The sequence below is a fragment of the Chrysemys picta genome, chromosome 8, assembly GCF_011386835.1.
Source record: "Chrysemys picta bellii isolate R12L10 chromosome 8, ASM1138683v2, whole genome shotgun sequence".
Lineage (NCBI taxonomy): Eukaryota > Metazoa > Chordata > Testudines > Emydidae > Chrysemys > Chrysemys picta.
The window spans coordinates 44,745,783-44,767,477 of NC_088798.1; the positions used below are offsets into that span (position 1 = coordinate 44,745,783).

At 39.1% G+C, this 21,695-nt stretch overlaps 1 protein-coding gene across 2 annotated transcripts in view; it reads left to right on the plus strand.

Annotated features, from left to right (window-relative positions):
- Positions 1–21,695, plus strand: part of DENND1B (DENN domain containing 1B) — a 252,418-nt gene that overhangs the window by 85,080 nt on the left and 145,643 nt on the right. For both annotated transcript variants that reach the window (XM_008164283.4, XM_024102044.3), the window contains exon 4: positions 18,068–18,117. In XM_008164283.4, coding sequence (XP_008162505.3) covers positions 18,068–18,117 — 50 coding nt within the window. The remainder of the gene's footprint in view (positions 1–18,067; positions 18,118–21,695) is intronic.

The following is a 21,695-nucleotide window of genomic DNA, read 5'->3' on the forward strand; positions in this document are numbered from 1 at the left end:
TGAGCATTCTGGCCCTGATCCAGCAAAGCACTTAAACTCATGCTTAACTTTGGACATGTGAGTAGTTCCATTGAGGTTAATGGGATGACATCTGTGTTGAAAATTGAGCACATGCTTAAGTACGCTGCTGGATCACAGCCAAATTGCTCTGCATCTTACACCAAGTCCTTGGTGTCTGGAAGTATCAGTGAAGTCAGCAGTAATACAGACCAGAGCAATGCGGAGGAGAAAATATTGTTTTCTGACTTAAATAATAATACAAGCTCTATAAAAGTACGAGTGCTATAAAAAGCTGGATTTGGTTTTCAGAAGACAAACTTGTGTTCTGGACAATGAACATTGAGTCATGTGAAATTCAGTGAAGTATAAAAGAGAGACAGGGTGGGTGAGGTACTGTCTTTTATTGGATCAATTTCTGTTGGTGAAAGAGACAAGCTTTTGAGCTTACACTGAGCTCTTCTTCAGGTCTGTGTAAGCTTGAAAGCTTGTTTCTTTCACCATCAGATAAAAGATTTTACTGCACCCACCTTGTCTCTCTAATATCCTGGGACCAACACAGCTACAAGAACACTGCAAACAATAATATATAAAAGACAGCTGTAATAGGCTTGAAATCCCAGCTCCTCACCTGTGAGACCAACACAAGCCCAGGATATCAGGTAGTTTGTACTTCTGTCAAGGCTGCAGAGATGATATGAGGAGATGCATCTCACCATCTTTCTGCCCTTCGTTCTTCTGCACTGATGGGGCATTAAATGCTCCTTTCACATGCTCATGGGAAATACAAGGGTGTTTGCTTCAGGGATGCAACAAATCTTTGGTTTTGTTTCTTTGGTCAACCAATCTGAAAGGGGAATTTAAGCTATTGGTGCTGCTCTTATGCTGGTGAGTTGATGGTGTTTTTGTTATCTGGAGAATATTTGTGTCTATGGATTTGAGATTAAGAGTATGTCTACACAGCAAAGAAAAACCCACAGTTGGCCCATGCCAGCCGACTCGGACTCGCGAAGCCCAGGCTGTGGGGATGTTTAATTGCTGTGTAGACTTCTGGGCTTGGGTTGGAGCCTGGGCTCTAGGGCCCTGCAGGGTGTGAGGGTAACAGAGCTCTGGTTCAAGCCCAAGCCCAAACACAGCAATGTAACAGCCCCGCAGCATGAGCCCTGTGAGTCCGAGTTGGCTAGCACGGGTCAGCTGTGGGTTTTTCTTTGCTGTGTAGACATACCCTGAATGTGTCAAACATGGGTCTCTGCTTAACCTTGAAAGTATTCTTTTATTTAAATGGTACTGTCACTGCAACATGTAGGGAAATGTAGGAACTTGCTGAACTTGATCAACATATGGTACCAGCTAGCCTCATTTCTACCAGCTCTTTTGTTATTTTGTTATTGGTATAGGTCTTAAGGACAGTTGTAAGCCATAGTTCTGAATGTAGGGGTTAGTCCACCCTGGGGAGAATCATGACTGGTGTGGAGAAAGTAAATAAGGAAGTGTTATTTACTCCTTCTCATAACACAAGAACTAGGGGTCACCAAATGAAATTAATAGGCAGCAGGTTTAAAACAAACAAAAGGAAGTATTTCTTCATACAATGCACAGTCAGCCTGTGGAACTTCTTGCCAGAGGATGTTGTGAAGGCCAAGACTATAACAGGGTTCAAAAAAGAACTAGATAAGTTCATGGAGGATAGGTCCATCAATGGCTATTAGCCAGGATGGACAGGGATGGTGTTCCTAGCCTCTGTTTGCCAGAAGCTGAGAATGGGCAACAGGGGATGGATCACTTGATGATTACCTGTTCTGTTCATTCCCTCTGGAGCACCTGGCATTGGTCGCTGTCAGAAGACAGGATACTGGGCTAGATGGACCTTTGGTCTGACCCGGTATGGCCGTTCTTATGTTCTAACTTATTGCCTTAAGTGACATCCAGGAAAATGCTTGGTCCAACTCAGATAATAGCAATGTTCTGCCTGCTAGCTAAACCCTGATGAGGCTAAGGTAGATAATTTCCTATGAATTGCTGGCTCCTTAACTTCCTTTATGGCTGAAAAGCATCTAATATTTATTAAGTCAAAAGGACTTAAGGAAAAATTATTAAGAAACTCTGTGTGTGTGTAAGTATGGAATGCTTTTATTTTTCTTTCATGCACAAATTGCAGCTAATGGAATAACAGCAGTTATTTTTAGCCATTTTATAAATGTGAGTTGCTACACTGAGTTGTTTGAACAGAAGGTTTCCACTTTGCTTTGGAAAACTTGCTTTAGGACAATTATTTGTTTAAATGTTTTAAAAGCAGTGGAGGTCACTAAGACCCCCATAACATTCAGGTTAAAATGTTCCAAGATGAAGTCTAAGCAGTGTCATGTATCCTCTCTTTCACCCCAAAACACACAACAAATAATTTATATGGGGGCACCATTTTTTACAAAGTGGATGCAGCACTGATGTTCAAAAATCAGACTTTCCTGCACTTTTGGGGACAGGTGGCAACTGCAAGTATACTTATTGTTAGGATTGTGATGGTTTTGTTTTATAGAGCTTTTCCATGAGTTAAAAATGCTGAACTTGATCAGCATATGGTACCAGCTAGCCTCATCTCTACCAGCTCTTTTGTTATCTTGTTATTGTTATAGGTCTTAATGACAGTTGTAAGCCATAGTTCTGGATGTAGGGGTTAGTCCACCCTGGGGAGAAGAGGGAGAAACAGCAGTGTGGATTATGGAAATATGAATTGATTTAAAAAGCAGCTCTCTTGTAATAGAATGGAGCTCAAAGAAAGACGGAGGAGAAGCTAGTGAAAAGACGATGGAATATGATGTGAAAATGATCATTTGACTGCTTTCCTTTTCATTCCCAGCTGCTGTTTCTGGTGAAAAGACATGCATTTGTATATCTTAAGGCTGGGTGAAAAAGGGCCAGATGAATGGAATTACTTGTTAGATATGTTTTCATTTTGAGTCAAATAAATTATGTGCATTTTAATAGACTGTCTGCATTTTACTAGACTGTATGCATATGTTAGCCACTTTTTCTTTATCATACAGCTGTAATATTAGGGACTACATTTTGTAAAAATGTTCTCTTCTGTGTGTGTTCAAGTAAGTGTACAGTATTAACTTAATATTTGACAGTCCTTCAAATACAGCCTTCAAAATTTAATTATATTAGTGGTTTGACCTAACCCTATAATCCTCAGTAATGTGCAAACCAAAGGGGGGAAAATGTAGTCCATGGTCAGGTGTTGGATCAGTGATGATGAATCTTTTAGACCATCATTTTGAGCAAGAATGTTGAAAATAGTTACCTGGTGTCATTCTTAATAGACTTCTATTGCTCTCACTCCACTCCAGTTTACTGCTTACTTTTTGCTTCATTCTACTCTTCTGCTACACTGTCTTCCCCCCCTTTTCAGTTCATTCTTTCCATTTTAGGCTTCATTGTATTGACGTATTTTGTCCCTCCACTGGTGATTCTGTCTCCCTCAGCTTCAGGTCATCCATTGGGGGGTGTTCCAATTAGCTCCGCCTCTCTGGATATTGGACATTGAACGGAGTACTCTGCATCACTACTCTTCTGGGGTTGGGAGTGAAAGAGTAAGGTCATCTAATTGCTTCTGCTACCACCAGGGCAAAGTGTAACAGGTTTTACGCTATGCTCATGAAATGTCTTTCCCCACTTGCTTCCCATTTCCACTTGATGGTCCTCTCATCTTCATTTAATCTCTTTTGTCCTTTTTTCAACTTCAACTATGAGAGCAGTATTTTGCATTGAAGAACACTGGTTCTCCCCAGTTACCACAGTTTCATTTAGTGATTCTAATTAAGTTGTATGATTCTAATTACGCTATGCTATAATAAAATTATGCATGACCTACATTGTCTGTAAAAAGTAATTAGAATCCCCCACCCATAGCTGCTACTCTAATTTTGTGTGTTGCATTAGTAATGTTGTTTGTTTGCTCCTGTTCTGCTTCTGAAATGTTCCTGGATAAAAGTTGATTTCCTTTAAAACTTAAGGGAAATTTCCTTATTTTTTTAACTACTATAATTTATTTGTGACCAGATCTGTCTCATCTATCTGCCTGTAACAACATGAATGTTATGTTAAGCACTACAGCTTTTGTGCTGGTGATGTTTGATAGGAGCCTTGAAACAACTTGTATTGGTTGTCAAAAATCTGTTGTTTCATTGGTCGCATAGCCAAAAGGCTCAGAGCTCTTGATGTACTCCATTGGAGAAATGCTATTTACAGGGAAAAAACCCAGTATCTGATTTGTAAAGATAATAAGTTTAGCAATCCTGTACCTTCCACCCCAGGGAGTCCCCTTCTTCTTTCTCTCTTGATATTTTATTTTGGACCTAATCCTGAATAATGATATGTCCCTTCAGCTCTTTCCTTCAATGGGAATCGCAGATGTTCTGCTGTTTTTAGTATTAGGCCCAATAACCAGAAATAGTGGGGGTATGATCCATTTTTGACTCTCACTACTATATACTACTACTCACTAGGAAGTGAGACTAGTACTCATTAACAAGTAAAAAATTAAAATTAAAATTTATCATTTAACTTGAGACAAAGAAAAATAAACATGTTTGGGGTTATTTAAAATAGTGGTTTCAAATATTTAAAGTGATGAAAACAATACTTTAAATGTTAGATTCTGATCTTATTTCAAAAATGTACCTTCTACAGTAGCTTATTAAAATGTATTGTGATTAGTTACAACTAAAACTATGCTACTAGATCTAGACCATGTATTTTCAGAGTACATCACTCTGGCTGTTTCCTAAATGTCTTTATCAGTGTTAAATCAAGAATACTGACGTGGCTCAGTTTCTTTTGCAGATGATCTGTACTGTTAAACATAGTATACTTTTACTTTATAGTTCAATTGTACTCTGAAAAGTGACTGTGAAACTGGCACATTATTACCGACCTGTTTTTTGAGAGTATTCAAAGTAATATCTCCTTTACTGGCTAAAATAAGTGTTTATTGTGTGTACTCTTTGCAGAACCAATACAGATACGGGAGAATTTGCTGGATTCTGTTGTCTCTTTTGCATCATAAACCGAATAGTTAAGAAAGATTCTTTATTATTATCATCATCATTTTGGGCCCTGAAAGAACCGAGCCTGAATTTCTGATGTCGGGATAAGGGGATAAAAAGTCTTTTTACTTGTAAACCTGAGCAGTTTTGATCTGAAAGTCGTGGGTTCCGAAGCGTGGAATCCCTTGATGCTATTCTTACAGTCGCTTTTCAGAGTGAAACCACTGCTTTAAGATGGAGTTCTGAATATTTAAAGAAAGTAATAAAATTTGTGAATACTTACTCTGAGCCACTAACTTGAAATCTTCGTAAATGAGATTACAAACATTACCAACATAAACCAATACTCATATAGGAACTAATTAATTAAACTTTGTGCTCTTCTGTGTGTATTCATTATATATACAACACTGAAGAGACAAAGGAGAGCTTTGCAAAAATCCTACTGTGTTAACATTGGTTAAGCTCTACAAGTCTCAACTTTGGGAACCTCGAGGCTTGTGTACATGATGCTGCAGTCCAGTCCAGTGTGATTTGTAGAGCGCTCTAAAGTGTTGTACTATAACTGCCCCATGTAGATCCTGCTGGGGCAAACGAAAAGATACCTAGTTTGTGTTACTGTAGTCCTGTGTGATAGTGAGAACAAGGTACCTTTTAGTTCATGCCAGTAGAGTCTACATGGAACAGTTAGAGCCCAACACTTTAGCGCGCTCTGCAAATCACACCCCTGTAGTCCGGACACTAGCGCCTTATAGATGGGCCACTGGCTGCCACCAGTATTTTGAGGATCTTGTCAATTATGTCTGCTCTCAATGCTTAAAATGTTTGTGGCTATCTATACTAGAATGGAGCTCAATCAGTATTAGGAACAGTGAGAAATTTTGACCAGACTTATGTGATGTTGTATATTAGTACCCTCTCTGCTTGTGGAGAATGGTGAAAGGATTGTAATTACATATGTATGTTAGATTTATGTTGTAGTTCATGAAACATTCTGCAGACACTAATTACCTTTTTATCTTTAGTTTCAACTGCTTTTCAGATCAGTTTGTGAATAAAGCCAGAGATGCTGTCATTGAAGCGGTATACTGGTGAAGACACCCCTTTTCATTTACTGGATGATAATAGAGGAATGTTTATTATCTTTTAGCAAGCGGAGAGCCCAGAGTATTTATGCACCAGCAAGCAACTTGGAAATTTTCTATCTTAAAAGATAATTATTGCCTGCATAATAATCTATACAAGTGGCATTTGATGGAAGGGAGTACTCCCTTTCCTCCCCTCCCCCCCCACAATCCCCAGACCTCCCATACTGCTCAGGGAATAAGAATCTCACAAGCCAGAATCAAGAAAAAAAATTAGTAGAAGTTGCTTGTGGATGCATGATGTAACAGACAGACTTCGGACTTTATCATACTAGCCCTGCAGTAACACAGTGGTCTTTATCATACTCATGTTTGTTCAACAATAGTTACAACAGTTATTTACCTCTGTCTGAGCATTCTCTAGTGGAGAAGTCCTTTGTGGAATGCAGAGTTGCTAACTCTCATGGTTTTATCATGAGTTCCATGGTATTTGGAGCTGTTTTCTCAAAGCCCCAGCTGCTTGACTCAGTTGATTACATAAGAATTCCAGAGTTTAAGAAGAGTAAGTTTCTAATAAGTTTCTGATAATTGTGCTCTGAACAAATAAAGTGCTATAAAATGTTAATAAAATCAGGTGGCAGTCGCACAGGAAGCCTTAATTCTGGCATTACCTAAATTTTAAGTGCTTAACTCTGCAACCGTAACATTCTTTTAATGTAGTTTTTTATATGTAATTTGTCAGGTTTATTAAAAAAAAATTGGAAAAAACCCAAATTCCAAATGTGGAACCATGGTTCATCTGCAGAGTTCAAACCTTTAGCTCCACCATGCAGACCTCAGCCGCTTGAGGTAACAGTAACTGATAAAGGATGACAGCCTACTGCTGCTGTGTGGGCCATCTACCAGAGGGAAATGAGGCACACATTTTGTCAGTGCATTTCATAGCTATTTGCTGCCTGCAGAGAAATGCTGACACTCAGGAATCCTTGTTCTGAGGGAAATATACTCTAATGATTACAGACTCTTCTTCCCCTGACCCCTTTAGTCTGTCCCGGCCCCCAGGCTCTACATCACAGTCCCCTGGCTCCAGACCTCAGACTCCCACCTTCTTCCTCTCTGCTCCAGACCCTTACCCCAGTGTCCCCTCTCACCATCCCTTTGCATTCTAGCAGGGTGGATTTGATTTAAATCATGATTTAAATCACTAGTCAGGAAGACTCAATTTAATCATGAATTTCTACGTAAAAGTGCTTTCTTGTTGGTTGTTATAACCTTAATACATATTCTTCACAACTCAGAGATAGATGTAGGGTTCATTTTTAGAAGGTACACACTATACATTTTTAAAGTGATTTATTTTGAAAACTTTTCAGATTAGTTTTACAGCTCTATCAGAAAATGAATGATTGTTCGGTTATTTCATTTACCAAAGGTAATTGAAGCAGATATTCTTGAAGTCAGTGGGAGGTGAACCATCTCCAATTCAACAGGTTAATCATTCATATTTGGAGGATTTTCTTGCCATGCTGTATTAGGAGGAGAACATCACCAGACAGACATTTAAATTGTTTTATTTAACTAAAACAACAGCGTTATGTATTCTGGATTTTTTTCTTCAACAGCAAACATATAATATTTTAATAAAACAAGCATATGAATTTTTGAATTTAGTTAAACATTCAAGTTTTTTAAAAATCAAGTTTATTTTTGTTAAAATTGTTTTTAACTAAAATAGTTAAATTATTAAAACAAAAACACAAAAATTAAATAGTCTGTCAGCCAGGTCAACATGAAAAACTTAAAATATTTGACTTCTACAGCTAACTCAGTTGTCTTCACCTTCATTTTCCTGTTTGTTCATAATCTGGAAAAGAAAAACAAGCTTTCCTGCTTTTTCAAGTCCCAAACGATTTCTCAATTTGGAATGAATTAGTCCAAAGGAAGAAAATATTCTTTCTACAACGGCAGAAGAAGCTACTACTGTTAAAAGTTAGATTATCAACTTCAACAGTCTCTGAATCCAAGTGCTTAAGTGACTTCCACCAGTTCACTGGTGTGACTTTCTTTAAAACATCATCAGCAAACATATATTTCTTGAAAAAAGCAACAGAGGGTCCTGTGGCACCTTTAAGACTAACAGAAGTATTGGGAGCATAAGCTTTCTTGGGTAAGAACCTCATTTCTTCAGATGCCTTGCATCTTTACCCACGAAAGCTTATGCTCCCAATACTTCTGTTAGTCTTAAAGGTGCCACAGGACCCTCTGTTGCTTTTTACAGATTCAGATTAACACGGCTACCCCTCTGATATATTTCTTGAATGGTTATTATTCCCAAACTGGGTCTCTTTTACGTCCTGCTGCCATTATAGGTTTTCCATTCTAGTGAGAGAATGGTATGGTAGATCTCAAATCAATGAAGGCTACACTCAGAAAGACCTCAAGACCTCTGGAATATGCTGCTCGAACAGTTTCACTTTTGTTTCTACTGCCTGTCCCTCCCTCCTCACATTTATCTCCAGATTTCTTCTCCTTGTCCAGATCTATTCTGCCCCCAACAATCTTCTATTCATTGAACTTTTTGAAACTTTGCACTTTTAGGGAGACGTAAGGGATTGACTCTGTGTACACAAATTTGCAGAGGGACAATAGGGTTGAGGTCTGTTATTTCTCACCTCTATATATTATTTGTTTATTTATTTAAAACATTTTTGCTGTTATCAAACATGTTATCTCTGAAGACACAAATCCACAGTTTGAGAACTGCAAAACTAAACATCTCTGATGGTATCTTCTAGACTGAGCACTGAGTCCCATTGGGTAGATAGGAAGATTAACCTAAATAATCTATACAGAACCCCCTGGAACCCCATAAGATTGGGTCCCTAATCCATGAACTACTGGATTTACAAAACTTGTCTTAAACATTACCTGAATATATTGTCTCATACTATAGAATTAGAATTTATAATCCCTATTCCATGATGAGATATCTTTGAGCTATAATGTATCTTAATTAAAACTATCTTTAGATAGATGTTTTCCTCCAAAAAGCATTTTATCAAAAAAATCCGATTTAAATAAAAATAAATTATTGATTTTTATCCACTCTGCATTCTAGTCTGTTTATTCCTTCTGTTTCCTCCATGATGCCTGGTCTGAATAGGGAGAGCATTGAGAGCTCAGGAGAGACAGTCACTCTGCTTTAGTATCCTGTGCCTGGTACCACAGGGGCTCCTGACCGCTGGGAGGAGCAATTGTAGGGCAAGTGCAGTTCTGCCCTGGCAGCCTGGGCTGGAGCATACTCAGTGTAGATGGAGTCTCTGTGGAATTTAGCTTCCAGAGTCTAACAAATCTCTAATGACCATGTACAAACTGAGATTTTTCAGAGGCTCACAATTTGGTGGTATGGCAAGAGTGATTAGCTTATTTTTATTTTCCTCTAAATTTCAGTGGGCTGTTCTTGTTCTTTTTTTGTTTTTAAAATAAATTACTATTTCAATAAAAGCATTTCCTTTTGAGATAAAATTATCCCTTTTTAGGGTTGGATTTGTAGAAAAAGCAATCACTTAGTTTTTTTCATGTATCTTTTGCCCAGATTCACACAGGTGATTGTTAAAGGACAATGTTACAAATCATTCTGTGTTTGGTAGCATTGTACCAAACTTAAAGAAAAATGCAAATTAGTGCCCTAATATTTGAAAATATGAGCAAAAGTTTGTTTCCCTTTTTCTGTTTGTCGATCCCTGGTTTAATATATAAAACAACCTTTGGCACGCAGCTCGCCAGGGTAAGCACCCTGGCGGGCCAGGCCAGTTTGTTTACCTGCCGCGTCCAAAGGTTCAGCCAATCACAGCTCCCACTGGCTGCAGTTTGCTGCTCCAGGCCAGAGGGGCTGCGGGAAGCGGCGCGGGCCCAGGGATGTGCTGGCCGCCGCTTCCCGCCGCCCCCATTGGCCTGGAGCAACGAACCGCAGCCAGTGGGAGCCACGATCGGCCAAACCTGCGGATGCGGCAGGTAAACAAACTAGCCTGGCCCGCCAGAATGCTAAAGGTTGCTGATCCCTATATTCAACCATGCATCCATAGAATGACATTTAAAAAAAAAATCTTAAAATGTATGAGCTTTTTGAGTAAACTTGGTACACTGTTACTATTACTTCTGGGCAGTGGTGCAGCTGCTGTTTGTATGTTCAGTAGCAGGTTAGTTGTGGTTGACTTTTGGCTCCCGAGTCCCACCTCTGTACTGACAGCTTTCTTTTGTGGCATCCTCTGTGCCACTAGAGGCTATTGTCTTCCTTTTGGCTAGGCAGCTGGGACTCCTCCCTCCTGCTGGTTCCCTAATTAGGCTGTGCCCCAATGCTCTGCAAAGCAGAGAGGAGCCAGGATGTGGAAACTTAACTCTGAATTTCCAGATTTCAGACCTTTTGGTTTTTCCGTACATGTAATCTAAATTCTGGTATTTCCTGGCTTTCAAGGATTTAATTTGGATTTTTTAATGTTCTAATATTTTTAGCAGAAGTAAATGATAATGTCTTTGAAATATAACAGAAGGGTTTGTTTTGTTTTTTTTGCTGGGAATTACCTGATAAGGTGTACTGAGACCTTATCTCTGTACTATTAACAGTGTCGCTAACTATCCTGCTTCCATAGAACAGTGCAGTTGTCTGACCATTTCTCTTGCATGCAGGAATTGTCAGGTTGGGCTAAATAGCTCTCTTCCTTCATCTTTCCACTGATAGGGGATATTTTTATGATTCTCTCTTCTCTGCTCTCCTTCTGTTAGGTTCATGCTGCTCGCTGCTCTGTGTGCCTCTCATACAAGAGAGGGTGACCGAGAAGCCAGCAGAGAAAGATCAGAGAGAGGACTGAGCTGCCTGGCTTTGCATTGGCCGTCTTATGTGGCAGTATCAGGATTTCACGCTCTTAGGGGCTTAATGGTGAAGGGCTCAAATGTGAGAAGTTTGGCCTTGATCCAGCAAAGAACTTAAGTATGTGCTTAACTTTAAGCATCTGAATAATCTCACTGATGTCACTGGATCAGGTCCAGGTGCTTAAAACAATAACAGCCTTCAGTGTTGTTTCTTTTAATGGTCAAAGGAGGAATAAAAAACATGGTAGGAACTTCGAAGAAAGGAATTGGTGTGGGGAGGGGAAAGGTTGGAAGAAGGTTGGGTTGGTCCCAAGAAAGGAGAAAATTGGGAGTTAGAGGGAAAGAGACATGAGGGAGTTCCAAGAGGGGATAGAGCTCAGGGGCAGGAAGACCAAAGGAAACACCGCCAGGATGACATCCAATCAGGGCATTTTACAGTGGAGAAAGAGAGAAACTGGGAATGCAAGGAGGAAGCAAGGAAGAATTGAGAGAGAAATAGGTGAGATGTACTGGAATACAGGAGAGAACAAAGAGCAGGACCTAACTAGCAGCAGCTGTATTCAGCAATATGGGAAAAAGCAAGGAGGTACAAAATAGAATGGGGTGGATGTGTAAGAGGTAAAGGATTGAGAGAAGAGGAGTTGCATCCTTTCGAAAAAGGGAAAAGGAGGTACAGAAAAATGAGAGAGTTTAAAAAAAAAGATTGAGGAGGGAAAAAGCCTTAGGCAGAAATGAGAAAAGGAAAAATAACATGGTGAGAAAGAAAAAAGAAATAACGAAATAGAATAAGTGTGGGGGTAGTGGGGAAAGAAGATGTAAAAAACCTGTCACTTCTAAGTTAGTGATTTTTATTTATGCTCCTATATGTGATAATATTTCCCTAGCAGATGTCCTATGTCTCTGCAAGTTTATGAGGATGGTTAGTTATTTTGAGCACCTGTTATATGAATATTGTTGGCTATCTTATCTCAGTTCTGTAGTTCAATAATTGGTGTTGTCATGGTTGCTACTTTAAAAAAAAAATATTTCTTCCCCTCCCCTGGGCAACTCTGAAATGTTTCTGGAGTGGACCTAGTATACCCGTCTCTTGGGGTAGGATTAATCCCTTCTTTCTAAAGGGACACATTCTCTTTTCTATTCCTCTGCTTATAATTAGGGTGGTTACCTAGTTGAGGGTCTGCTTGCTTTCTCGAGGCCCAGTTTTGTGTTGTGGATCATACACCGAACCAGCTGGAATGATACGGATCCTTTTCTTAAAAAGAAAAAAAGTTTGAACTGAATGGGAAAATGGATTTTCCTGCCTCTGATGAAGTTCAGTTCTGGATACATAAAGCTTCCCTGCTAGGGAAGATAGAGGTGCTTCTAAAAAGCCAGTCATCCCTGCCCCCAACCCTCATCCATCCCATTAAAATACACCAGATTGTACATACTAGCAGCATATATATATAAAAAGAAAAATAAATAAATTTGTCTGATGGTATAACTGCAAATCCCCACCCAACACATTTTAAAAGTTACTCAGTTCAAACAGTGTGCTGTACCAAGTAACATGCTTAGTATAGTTTTAAAGAATCAAGTACAAAGAATTCTAGCAAGTTCACCACACTCAAATTTGGTGTAGTATTAGGCCTTGTCTATGTGGGAAAAATTTGTCAGTTATACTGGTGTAGTTAAACTCTTCCAAAGTGTCATAAACTAAGCTGGAAAAAGGCACTCTTATATTGGAATGAGAGTGTTTACATAGTGGGTTTTGATGGTATAACTATATTGGTTTAAATTCACACCTAAGCTGCATTGGTATAACTTTCCCATGTAGACAGCGCCTTAGTCTTCATTCATTTATAGTTAGGTGCCAGTTTTTTTGTTTAAAGAAAAATATAAATTTGTACATTCCCAAGTTACCTTTCCCATCAGTATGCACCCCTTTTTGGTATACAAGCTTTATTGTTTAATGTAATAGTCTCTCCTTTCAAGTTGGTAAATCAACTATCAAAATTCCATTATGCATTTCAGACTCCAACTTTCAGAATATGACACAATTTGAACTTCTTTGTTTATAGAGGGTCATAAATCTGCTTTTTAGGATAAGATTGGGGTGAGCAAAGAATGTATCCTACAAAACCTTTATGTATTGTATAGACATTGAGTGAAATCCTGGCTCTGTTGAAGTCAATAGGAGTCTTGCCATTGACTTAAATAAGGCCAGGATTTCACCCTATATTTTTAGCAATTTGTGGTGTTCTGCTTGGAAAGGGGATATTGAACAACATTTTAGTACTTTTAGTGTCTGACCAAGAGAAAATATGATTAATCTACTCTTGATGATTGTTTTTACACAAAATGAAGATTAATTAAAGTAGGATTTTGCATTTCTGAGTATTGATCTGTGTAACTTAATGAAAATCCTCTTCTCTTTGATGATGACTGTAATTTTTAAAATTCCAGCCTTGTCCTTCCTAGCTAGTAATGAATAAGGCTACATTTTAGTCACAGGTATTTTTAGTAAAAGTCATGGACAGGTCACGGTCAGTAAACAAAAATTCACAGCTCGTGACCTGTCCATGACTTGTACTATATACCCCTAACTAAAACTTGGGCCAGCTGGCCGCAGGTGCTCTGGGAGGCAGTCCGGAGCCGCCACGGGTGCTGGGGGGAGGCGGGCAGCAGCTCCCCAGAAATGGCCGGCATGTCCCTGCAGCTCCTAGTGGGAGGGAGGGCCGAGGGGCTCCAGGTGCTGCCACCACCATGAGCGCCGGGTCTGCAGCTCCCATTGGCTGGGAACCACAGCCAATGAGAGCTTCAGGGGCAATGCCTGCAGGCAGGAGCAGCACACAGAGCCTCCTGGTCCCTCCACCTAGGAGGTGCAGGGACATACCAGCCGCTTTCTGGGAGCCCTCCAAGGTAAGCGCTGTCCCACCCCCAACCCACTGCCCCAGCCCTGAGTGCCTTTCCACACCCAAACTGCTGCTGCTGAACCAGCTGCTGCAGAAGTCATGGAGGTCATGGAAAAAGTCACGGAATCTGTGACTTCCGTGACCTCCGTGACAGACACACAACGAATGTGATGCCAGTCATCTAACCGGAAGAGCAGACCAGTAATATTTTTCAAAGGCAATGCCGTGAGTTAGCAGCAGATTTCCTACAACAGATGGTCATCATCACCTGTGCATTAAACATCATTCTTATATTCCTCAGCTCTACTTGCTTTGGATGATGCATATATCATGGTGATGGATGCCATATAATAATAACCCAGATAGATAGATGTACAGTTAAGCAAGAAAAAGAAAATCATTCTTATATTTCGGGTGCCTGCCGTGGCTTTCTCCACAGAAGCATAGAGATCTATGTTTGTGGGAAAGCTGGAGGAATGGTAAGGTGTGGTCAGTGAAATTGTGAACTGCCAAGAATTACTGGACTATAACCCCCATGGGAGGTGCAATATCTGCTACAACATTATATAAATAAATAGACTATGCTGAGATGCTTCATGCCCTGCCTCTGGAATGAGAAAGTGACTTCCATTCCCCTTCTACTTGGGCTTTGCACAGAGGACTGGAATTTCACCCATAGTGTGAGCTATTTCAGGAAAATAAATCTACCCTTTTCATAGTTGAGGGATTTTTGAAGCTTGCATAACTACTCTAGTGGTTTTGTTAATGTTTATATGTATATACAGGAAGTTTTCTAAAGAGTGAGGTAGTTGCCTGTTGTTTTAACAACAACCAATTTAATTTATTTATGCAAATATATGAGGTTTCCTATTTTTAAAGGCAACAATGTTATTGCTTTTAGCATTAGATAATACATTGCAAAATAATTTTATTTCCCAAGTTAAACAGTATATACTCTTCTGAAAGCACCCAAATCTAGCATTACAGGTTCCATAGATGAAAATAATCCACTAGAAGCTAGAATCAAGGATATTTCTTGTGTTTGAAGATTCATGTAACTTTTTCATCAGAAAAGAATAAATATTTATGTTAAACCTTTAAAATAAAAGGGGATATAAATTAGTGTAGTGCTCCTTTTCTAAAGAGTACACATCTTTCTGTCCAACAAGCAGGTATGTCTTAGGTACAGGCCCCTGGAAATGAAGATCGATTAGAAAACTGAGTTCAAGTTTCATTCAGGAGAAAGGGTCACTGTACAATAAGTGTCAATTTTAAATATGTTTTAATACTTAATATGCATGAATACATGTATAACATGATTATTTGCAATTAATACACCCCAACAGTGTTTAGAAGACACCTAGAAAGCATCTTAGATGCATCTTATTTTCCTCCATTTTTAAAATCTGAATAGCACCTATAATTAAGGGAGAAAACTGAGCCCTGGAAGCTAGGTAGGACTTCCATCTATTGATCTGTGTAAACCCAGCTTACACTGTCAGGGGAGAAGCAGTCAACTGCTGAGCTGCTTTGTCACTGACATAAGCTGAGAGAGGATTTTTTTGTCTATACTGTTTATACACCAGTCTATAGACCTGCTGGCTGGCTGAATTTTAAAGAGTGCGGAGGTTTAAAGACTTGTCCCCTGAGGGATGCTCCTGCCAGTTGGGAAGCGAGCTGAGGCTGTGTTTTGCAGAAGTTGTGTGTGTATGTATGTGTGTGCCGGTCGGGGTGGGGGAGGGGTGGGAGGCAGAGCAACGGGAAAGTACTGTAGTTCATCTGAGTCTCAAAAATGTTGCAAAATGTACTTTATGTTCTGTTAATATCTTTCTTTTGTTTCCTTCCTTGTGCAGTAATTTTTTTTTTTTAAAAAGCTCCATTGGGAAACTTAGATGAATATTGGAAATACATTTCCCTCCCTATTTTAAATCAGTCCTATAGTCACCAAGCAGCAATTAATATTGTTGATAGTAAGACAAAAATGATGTTTTAAACTAAGATGTATATTAAAAGTGAAAATGGTTGAAGATGGCAGGGTATCTGTGTTGAGTTTTATTACCTGAAGACCCAAAATTTAAAAATGAAATTATTTCTTTGAAAGAAGAAAATTAAAATTTTGTGAGCCTGAAAGTATGATCTATTTGAAAATTAATACGTTAGAAGTTTGGACGGTTTCTTCTTTAGTTTGTGTTTTTTGGTTTTGTTTTATTGCTTGTTTTCTACTTTGTGTGTTTGTGTGTGTATGTTTTATTCCCTGCAATTTCCACATTGGCCCTTCCCTGCCAGCCAAAACTGAGGCTTGGTCTACACTAAACCCCCAAATCGAAGTAAGGTACGCAACTTCAGCTACGTGAATAACGTAGCTGAAGTCGACGTACCTTACTTCGAACTTACCGCGGTCCACACCCGGCAGGCAGGCTCCCCCGTCGACTCCGCGTACTCCTCGCGGCGAGCAGGATTACCGGAGTCGACGGGGAGCACTTCTGAGTTCGATTTATTGCGTCCAGACAAGACGCGATAAATCGAACCCAGAAGTTCGATTGCCTGCCGCCGAACCAGCGCGGTAAGTATAGACAAGCCCTGAGACTGAACAGCAGTCTGTTTGGAAAATATTATATGTGCTACTACATAGAGATTTTCCATAATCAAGAGAGTTAGTATCCTTCCCCAAAACACAACATATTACTTTCATCCCATTCTTTATCTCTGTTATCACACACAGTGAGAGTCCCAAAGCTGCTCCAGAACTCAGGAATAATAGGCTTTCTCATTCTTACTGTATGTACTAATGTAGTGGTCTACCAGGACACACACTATATCCTTGAAAAAAAGCTGTAAACATTTCACTCATGCAATGTTTAGAGTTTTGAAATATACAGACCTTGCTGGTTAATATATTAATATTTTTCCATGTGTGTTTTACACTGTGTAAAACCAGGCAAATACTTAAGGTAAGGTACGCATTCAGTGCAGTGCACAGGAATTTAACTGCATGACTTTCAGTATATGGTAGTTGCTGTCCCATCCTGCAAAGTGCTCAGCATTCTTTCACTTGAGTGAGTTTTGAGGGTTTGCAGCACCTTGCAGGATCAAGCACCTAAATCCCCACCCTTGGCACTGGAAGTTTGGAACCTGCACACTCAATCCTGCAAACACTCACTTAGTGGGATGACTGATACGGGTACCTTTATGTACATAAGTGCTTGCAGGTTTGGTATAGTAAGCAGGTGTTGCACGTCACTGACCCAACTACATTTCATCATCAACAACCTTCCTCCTACATTTAAACATTTCACGGAGGACTTGTTTTCCCAACTGGTTTGCTGGAAGCAAGAAAATAAATACAGTAAGATCAGTGTTATACATTTATTCAGATTTGCTGACAGCTGATCTGTTAGCTCTGATTTTTCTAGAGAGAGGTCTTGTACTTCTTAAAAACATTAGGACGTTTTTATATTTAATTAACACATTTTATTTGCCACTAAACAGCTTCTTAAATAAAAATGTGCAGAAAAGAAACACAGTATCCATTACATGATGGTCTGAACACTGCAGGAATGGTCTTACTTTTAATTAATTAATAATGAGGTTTGCTTGTGAATGCCTTACTGCTCTACTGAAGAGATAACCATATAAATTTCTACTTTGTACCAACAGAAGATTTTCATCTTTTTCAGCATTTGACTATGAAACACATATAGAGTTGTTATACCTCTCAGTAATTCATTCTGCTGCCAACTTCATTCCCTTTTCTCTGCCTGCATTTTAATTGAAACAACATTTGTATTTTTGAGCCAGGATCTGTCAGAAGTCCCTGTGGCTAGTCTGTGGTACAAGTAGCAGCAGACGTGGCTTACCCATATGGTGCAGTGCTTCTTGTAAAATCCATATGGCCTTGTTGAAGGGAATCCCAGCGGGGATGTGAAGGGTGTTAATACCCTTCAGGCCAGGCCTTTCCCTCCTGGGGCTTCAATGGCATTGTCTTTGCAATCTGCCAAAGCACAAACTTAATTCCTTTTTAATAATCAATTATTTCAGTCCAGGAACGTGTGCTATATTTCTTGCAACCAAATATTTCTTTAAAATGGTTTTTCTAGCAAACAGTATAGCAGAAATACTTAAATAAACTGTCATTTTAAAATCCTAACATTATTTCTTTAATCTGTATTTACAGGAGGTGCTGCAGAGTGTGCCGAAGTTCTGCTTTCCTTTTGACATTGAAAGGTTTGTGGTACAGTGATCATTTATTTAAAAATATTTAACTCAATGTATTCTAAATTATATATCTGTTTACTGAAAATGAAAATAACTTTTTGAAAGTCTAGACTTAAAGAAATAAGAACAAAATAAAATGCATTTCATCCTCTGGTCTTGCACCTGGAGGTGAAAAGAATAAACACTAAACATTTTTTCCTTTGTTCTCCAAGTATGTATTTAGGCACTAGTAGAAAAATATTACAGTATAATACACCCTTGCTAGGATTTTAAGAATTCTCTTTTGATATAGAGCTGCATCCTGGCTCCCAACTTCCTCCAGCCCATTGTAAACACCATCTGTGTACTATAAAGATACAAGATAGTTAGTTTCCTCCCAATATCAGCTTTAAAGCAATGGTGCAATATACCAGAATATAAAAACTCACTGTGCAGTTTTAAAAATAACCCACAGTTTGTGTTTCACCTTATATAAGAATTAAAAGAACTTCAATTACATGCCAGTAGGGTGACCAGATGTCCCGATTTTATAGGGACAATCCTGATTTTTGGGTCTTTTTCTTATAATAGGCTCCTATTACCCCCCACCTCCTGTCCCGATTTTTCACATTTGCTGTCTGGTCACCCTACATGCCAGTAACTGAATGTGCACAGGCAGCAATGGATTTTTCTGAGGGTAGGATCAAGACCTTTGTTTGTAAATGGTATTTCACCTTCCTGATATCAGTTTTAGTGTGGCTTCCGCATATCACTTGCTTCTCATTTCAAATGTTCATACAAGATATTTTTATAAGCTCCAAATATTTATTTTACTTCATCAAAATGTTTGATAATGAGTTTAACGATTATTAATGTAATCAGTTGTGTAGATTTGTAGTTTGGGAAATGTTCACATTGTGTCTGTCCGTGAGTCAGTTGATATTGTGTTACTGGTAGAAGCTTGGTTTGTACAATTAATGAATGTGCACCCAGCTAGCCTTCAGATCTCGTTGGTCTCAATGGTATTAGCATCAGTTGCATGACAGGATTCGAGGAGAAGGACCCCCAAAGATGTTACAATTTAGGAAACAGAAGACAGAAAAACTAATGCGTATATGGGAGTGAAGAAGAGCTTGGAAGAGAAGCCAGTGCAACATAGAACCTTACAAATACATGTTATCTGATAGTCAACTTGGTCACCTAACCTCTTAGATGTTGCGCTTCAGTTGAGTTGTTTGGCTTTTGAACTGGTTAAACATATAATCCCCTTATACAAGTTTTATGACTCAGCCAACACTGTTGATAATGTTTTGTATTCGTGCATTAAAGCCTTTACATTCTTGTGCTTACAATATGTACTGGCTCTATGAGCTAAGATCAAGTGTAAGTAGTCTCTTGGTCTATCCAAGGCCGTGATCAAGTGTCTTGATGTTTTTGGTCTTTTGGCCTCGAGATTAAAACCTTGTCTGTGTCTCTAGGACCTTGAAGTGAAAAATTTATCTAAGTTATATCTGTTTCAAGTTGATAGTGAAGGAGCAGCATGGAAATCAAATTTGATGATGACAGAAGCAGGTGAGGTTCTGTTGCTGCCATCCAGTGGCACAAACTTAGTCAGTAGCAGTAGATAAATGATTTCTACAAATTGCTGTGTGTGATTGTTAGCTATTAACAGGCAAAGCAATGTCTGTAGTTTAGGTTACCTAGCATTTCCATTTTAAAGGCTCTTTTTCAGTTTACTGTTTTCTCAAAGTTTTACCTGTTGGGCTGAGATTTGGTAGGTGTGCTCTGTGCAGGAGTGAGGAAAAGAAGCATTTATTTTTGCCAAGAAAATTTTGTTGTAAACTGTTTTTTTAAATGGCTGTAGTGCCCAAATACAAGATAATGGAAATTTGGCAGGGACATATTCCCTAGGTCATAGATGTGCCATCCATTGGTTTGGTGGATTTAATTTGGACAAATTATAAAGATTTAAAATGTTCATTTTGTGCATGTATGCTGGTTTATTCTAACCATAAAACTAAGGAACTCCCAAACTTTCTTCTGACAATGTACACACGATTATCTAAACCTAGTAAAAATTTTCGTTGAAAAGGTACCTTTGGTGTGCTTTTTTGTGTATATAACAAAATAGAATGGAATCCCAGGTTTTATAGTTAGAGCATTCTGGAAAACAGTCCTTGAAGGAGTATATGAAAGGAGGCGTAGCTCTGAAGGATTCCTGCCGTTATACATATAATATAGAAAGATACAAATAAAATGAGACAAGAGCTCTTGTCTCATTGATTCTCCATATTGTACATTATAGAGTTCTGTGACTTTCTAGTATGATATGATGGCATTTCATTCATTCTTCTTTCTTTATTTAAAAAAAAAATGGAAATTCCATAAAAAAGTAGATTAATAATTTTTAAAGTTACAAAGGTAAGCTCTCTGAAGCCTGGAAATGACAAGGTACCCTGCACATCCTACACGTTATGATGAAGTCTTAATTGTGTGATCACATATTACATCTTTCCACAGGACACCTTCCTAATTCTGTGCACAAACTGGACAGTGAATGAGGCAAGGCTATGTAGTGAATTGGGCTGGGTCCAGAACATCTTGCCTTATTCACCATACTAGTTGTATAATTTGTCACAAATGAGATAAGAGCCTGCAAGAAAGGGAAGATAAAGGTAGTAGTCTGGGATCTATCAGATGTGGGTTCTATTTCTGCCTCTGCCACAGGTTTCCTGTGTGGTCTTGAACTTACTCTTTGTTCCTCAGTTTGGGATTTGTAAAATGGTGATAATATTTGTCAGCCTGTTAGTAGTGATGTGAAGATAAATTATTCAAGGTGTGTGAGGCTCTCAGATACTTGATGAAAACCCTGGGAAAGCCTATAAAAGGCTGAGTGCTGCAACCTTAATGTTCTTTTGATGTAACATTTTTGTATTTACTATTTATTGTTGTTTTCCTGGACAGAAACTCCACATTGTAAACTTTTACATACTGACCTAGTCACCTCAAAGAAAGGTCACTGTTTTGAAGATGTTTTGTTTTGAGAGCATCCCATGAACTTTTACTGTGTAGGCCAGTGTAACTAAGTGTGCCTCTTGAGGGAAGAAGGTGATAGAAGACTACTTTTTTGAGCCAATGGCAATAGCTTCCCACAGAAAGATTTGATACCTCCTTCCTGAGCCCAGGAGAAGGGTAAACACAGGGCTGTTGCTAAGGTCTCCCACTCACCCACGTAGGCAGAAGCAGGAAATAGAGCTTTCGGATTCAGCACGCCCGGTAGGTGGAGTTAGGGAATTTCTAAACATGTTTGCAAATGTGGCATTTTGCTTGGTCACTAGCATTGGGAACTCCATGGCTCAGATAACAAAAGGAGTTCGTGTAGATGCATGAAATCTCTCATTTGTGTATGTCATGTGCCAAACATGAGTGCATTGTCGGATCTGTTATCCAGCACTGCATACATACACCAGATTGTTGTTATCCAGTTGCTCAAAAGTGCTGGACAGTTGCCTTTGGGCCAAATCCTACACCTAGTACACAGCTTCTGGATACCCCAGACTTTGAGGGAAGATCTGTGTGGAGGGAGGGGTGTGGGTGCAGAGTCTTCA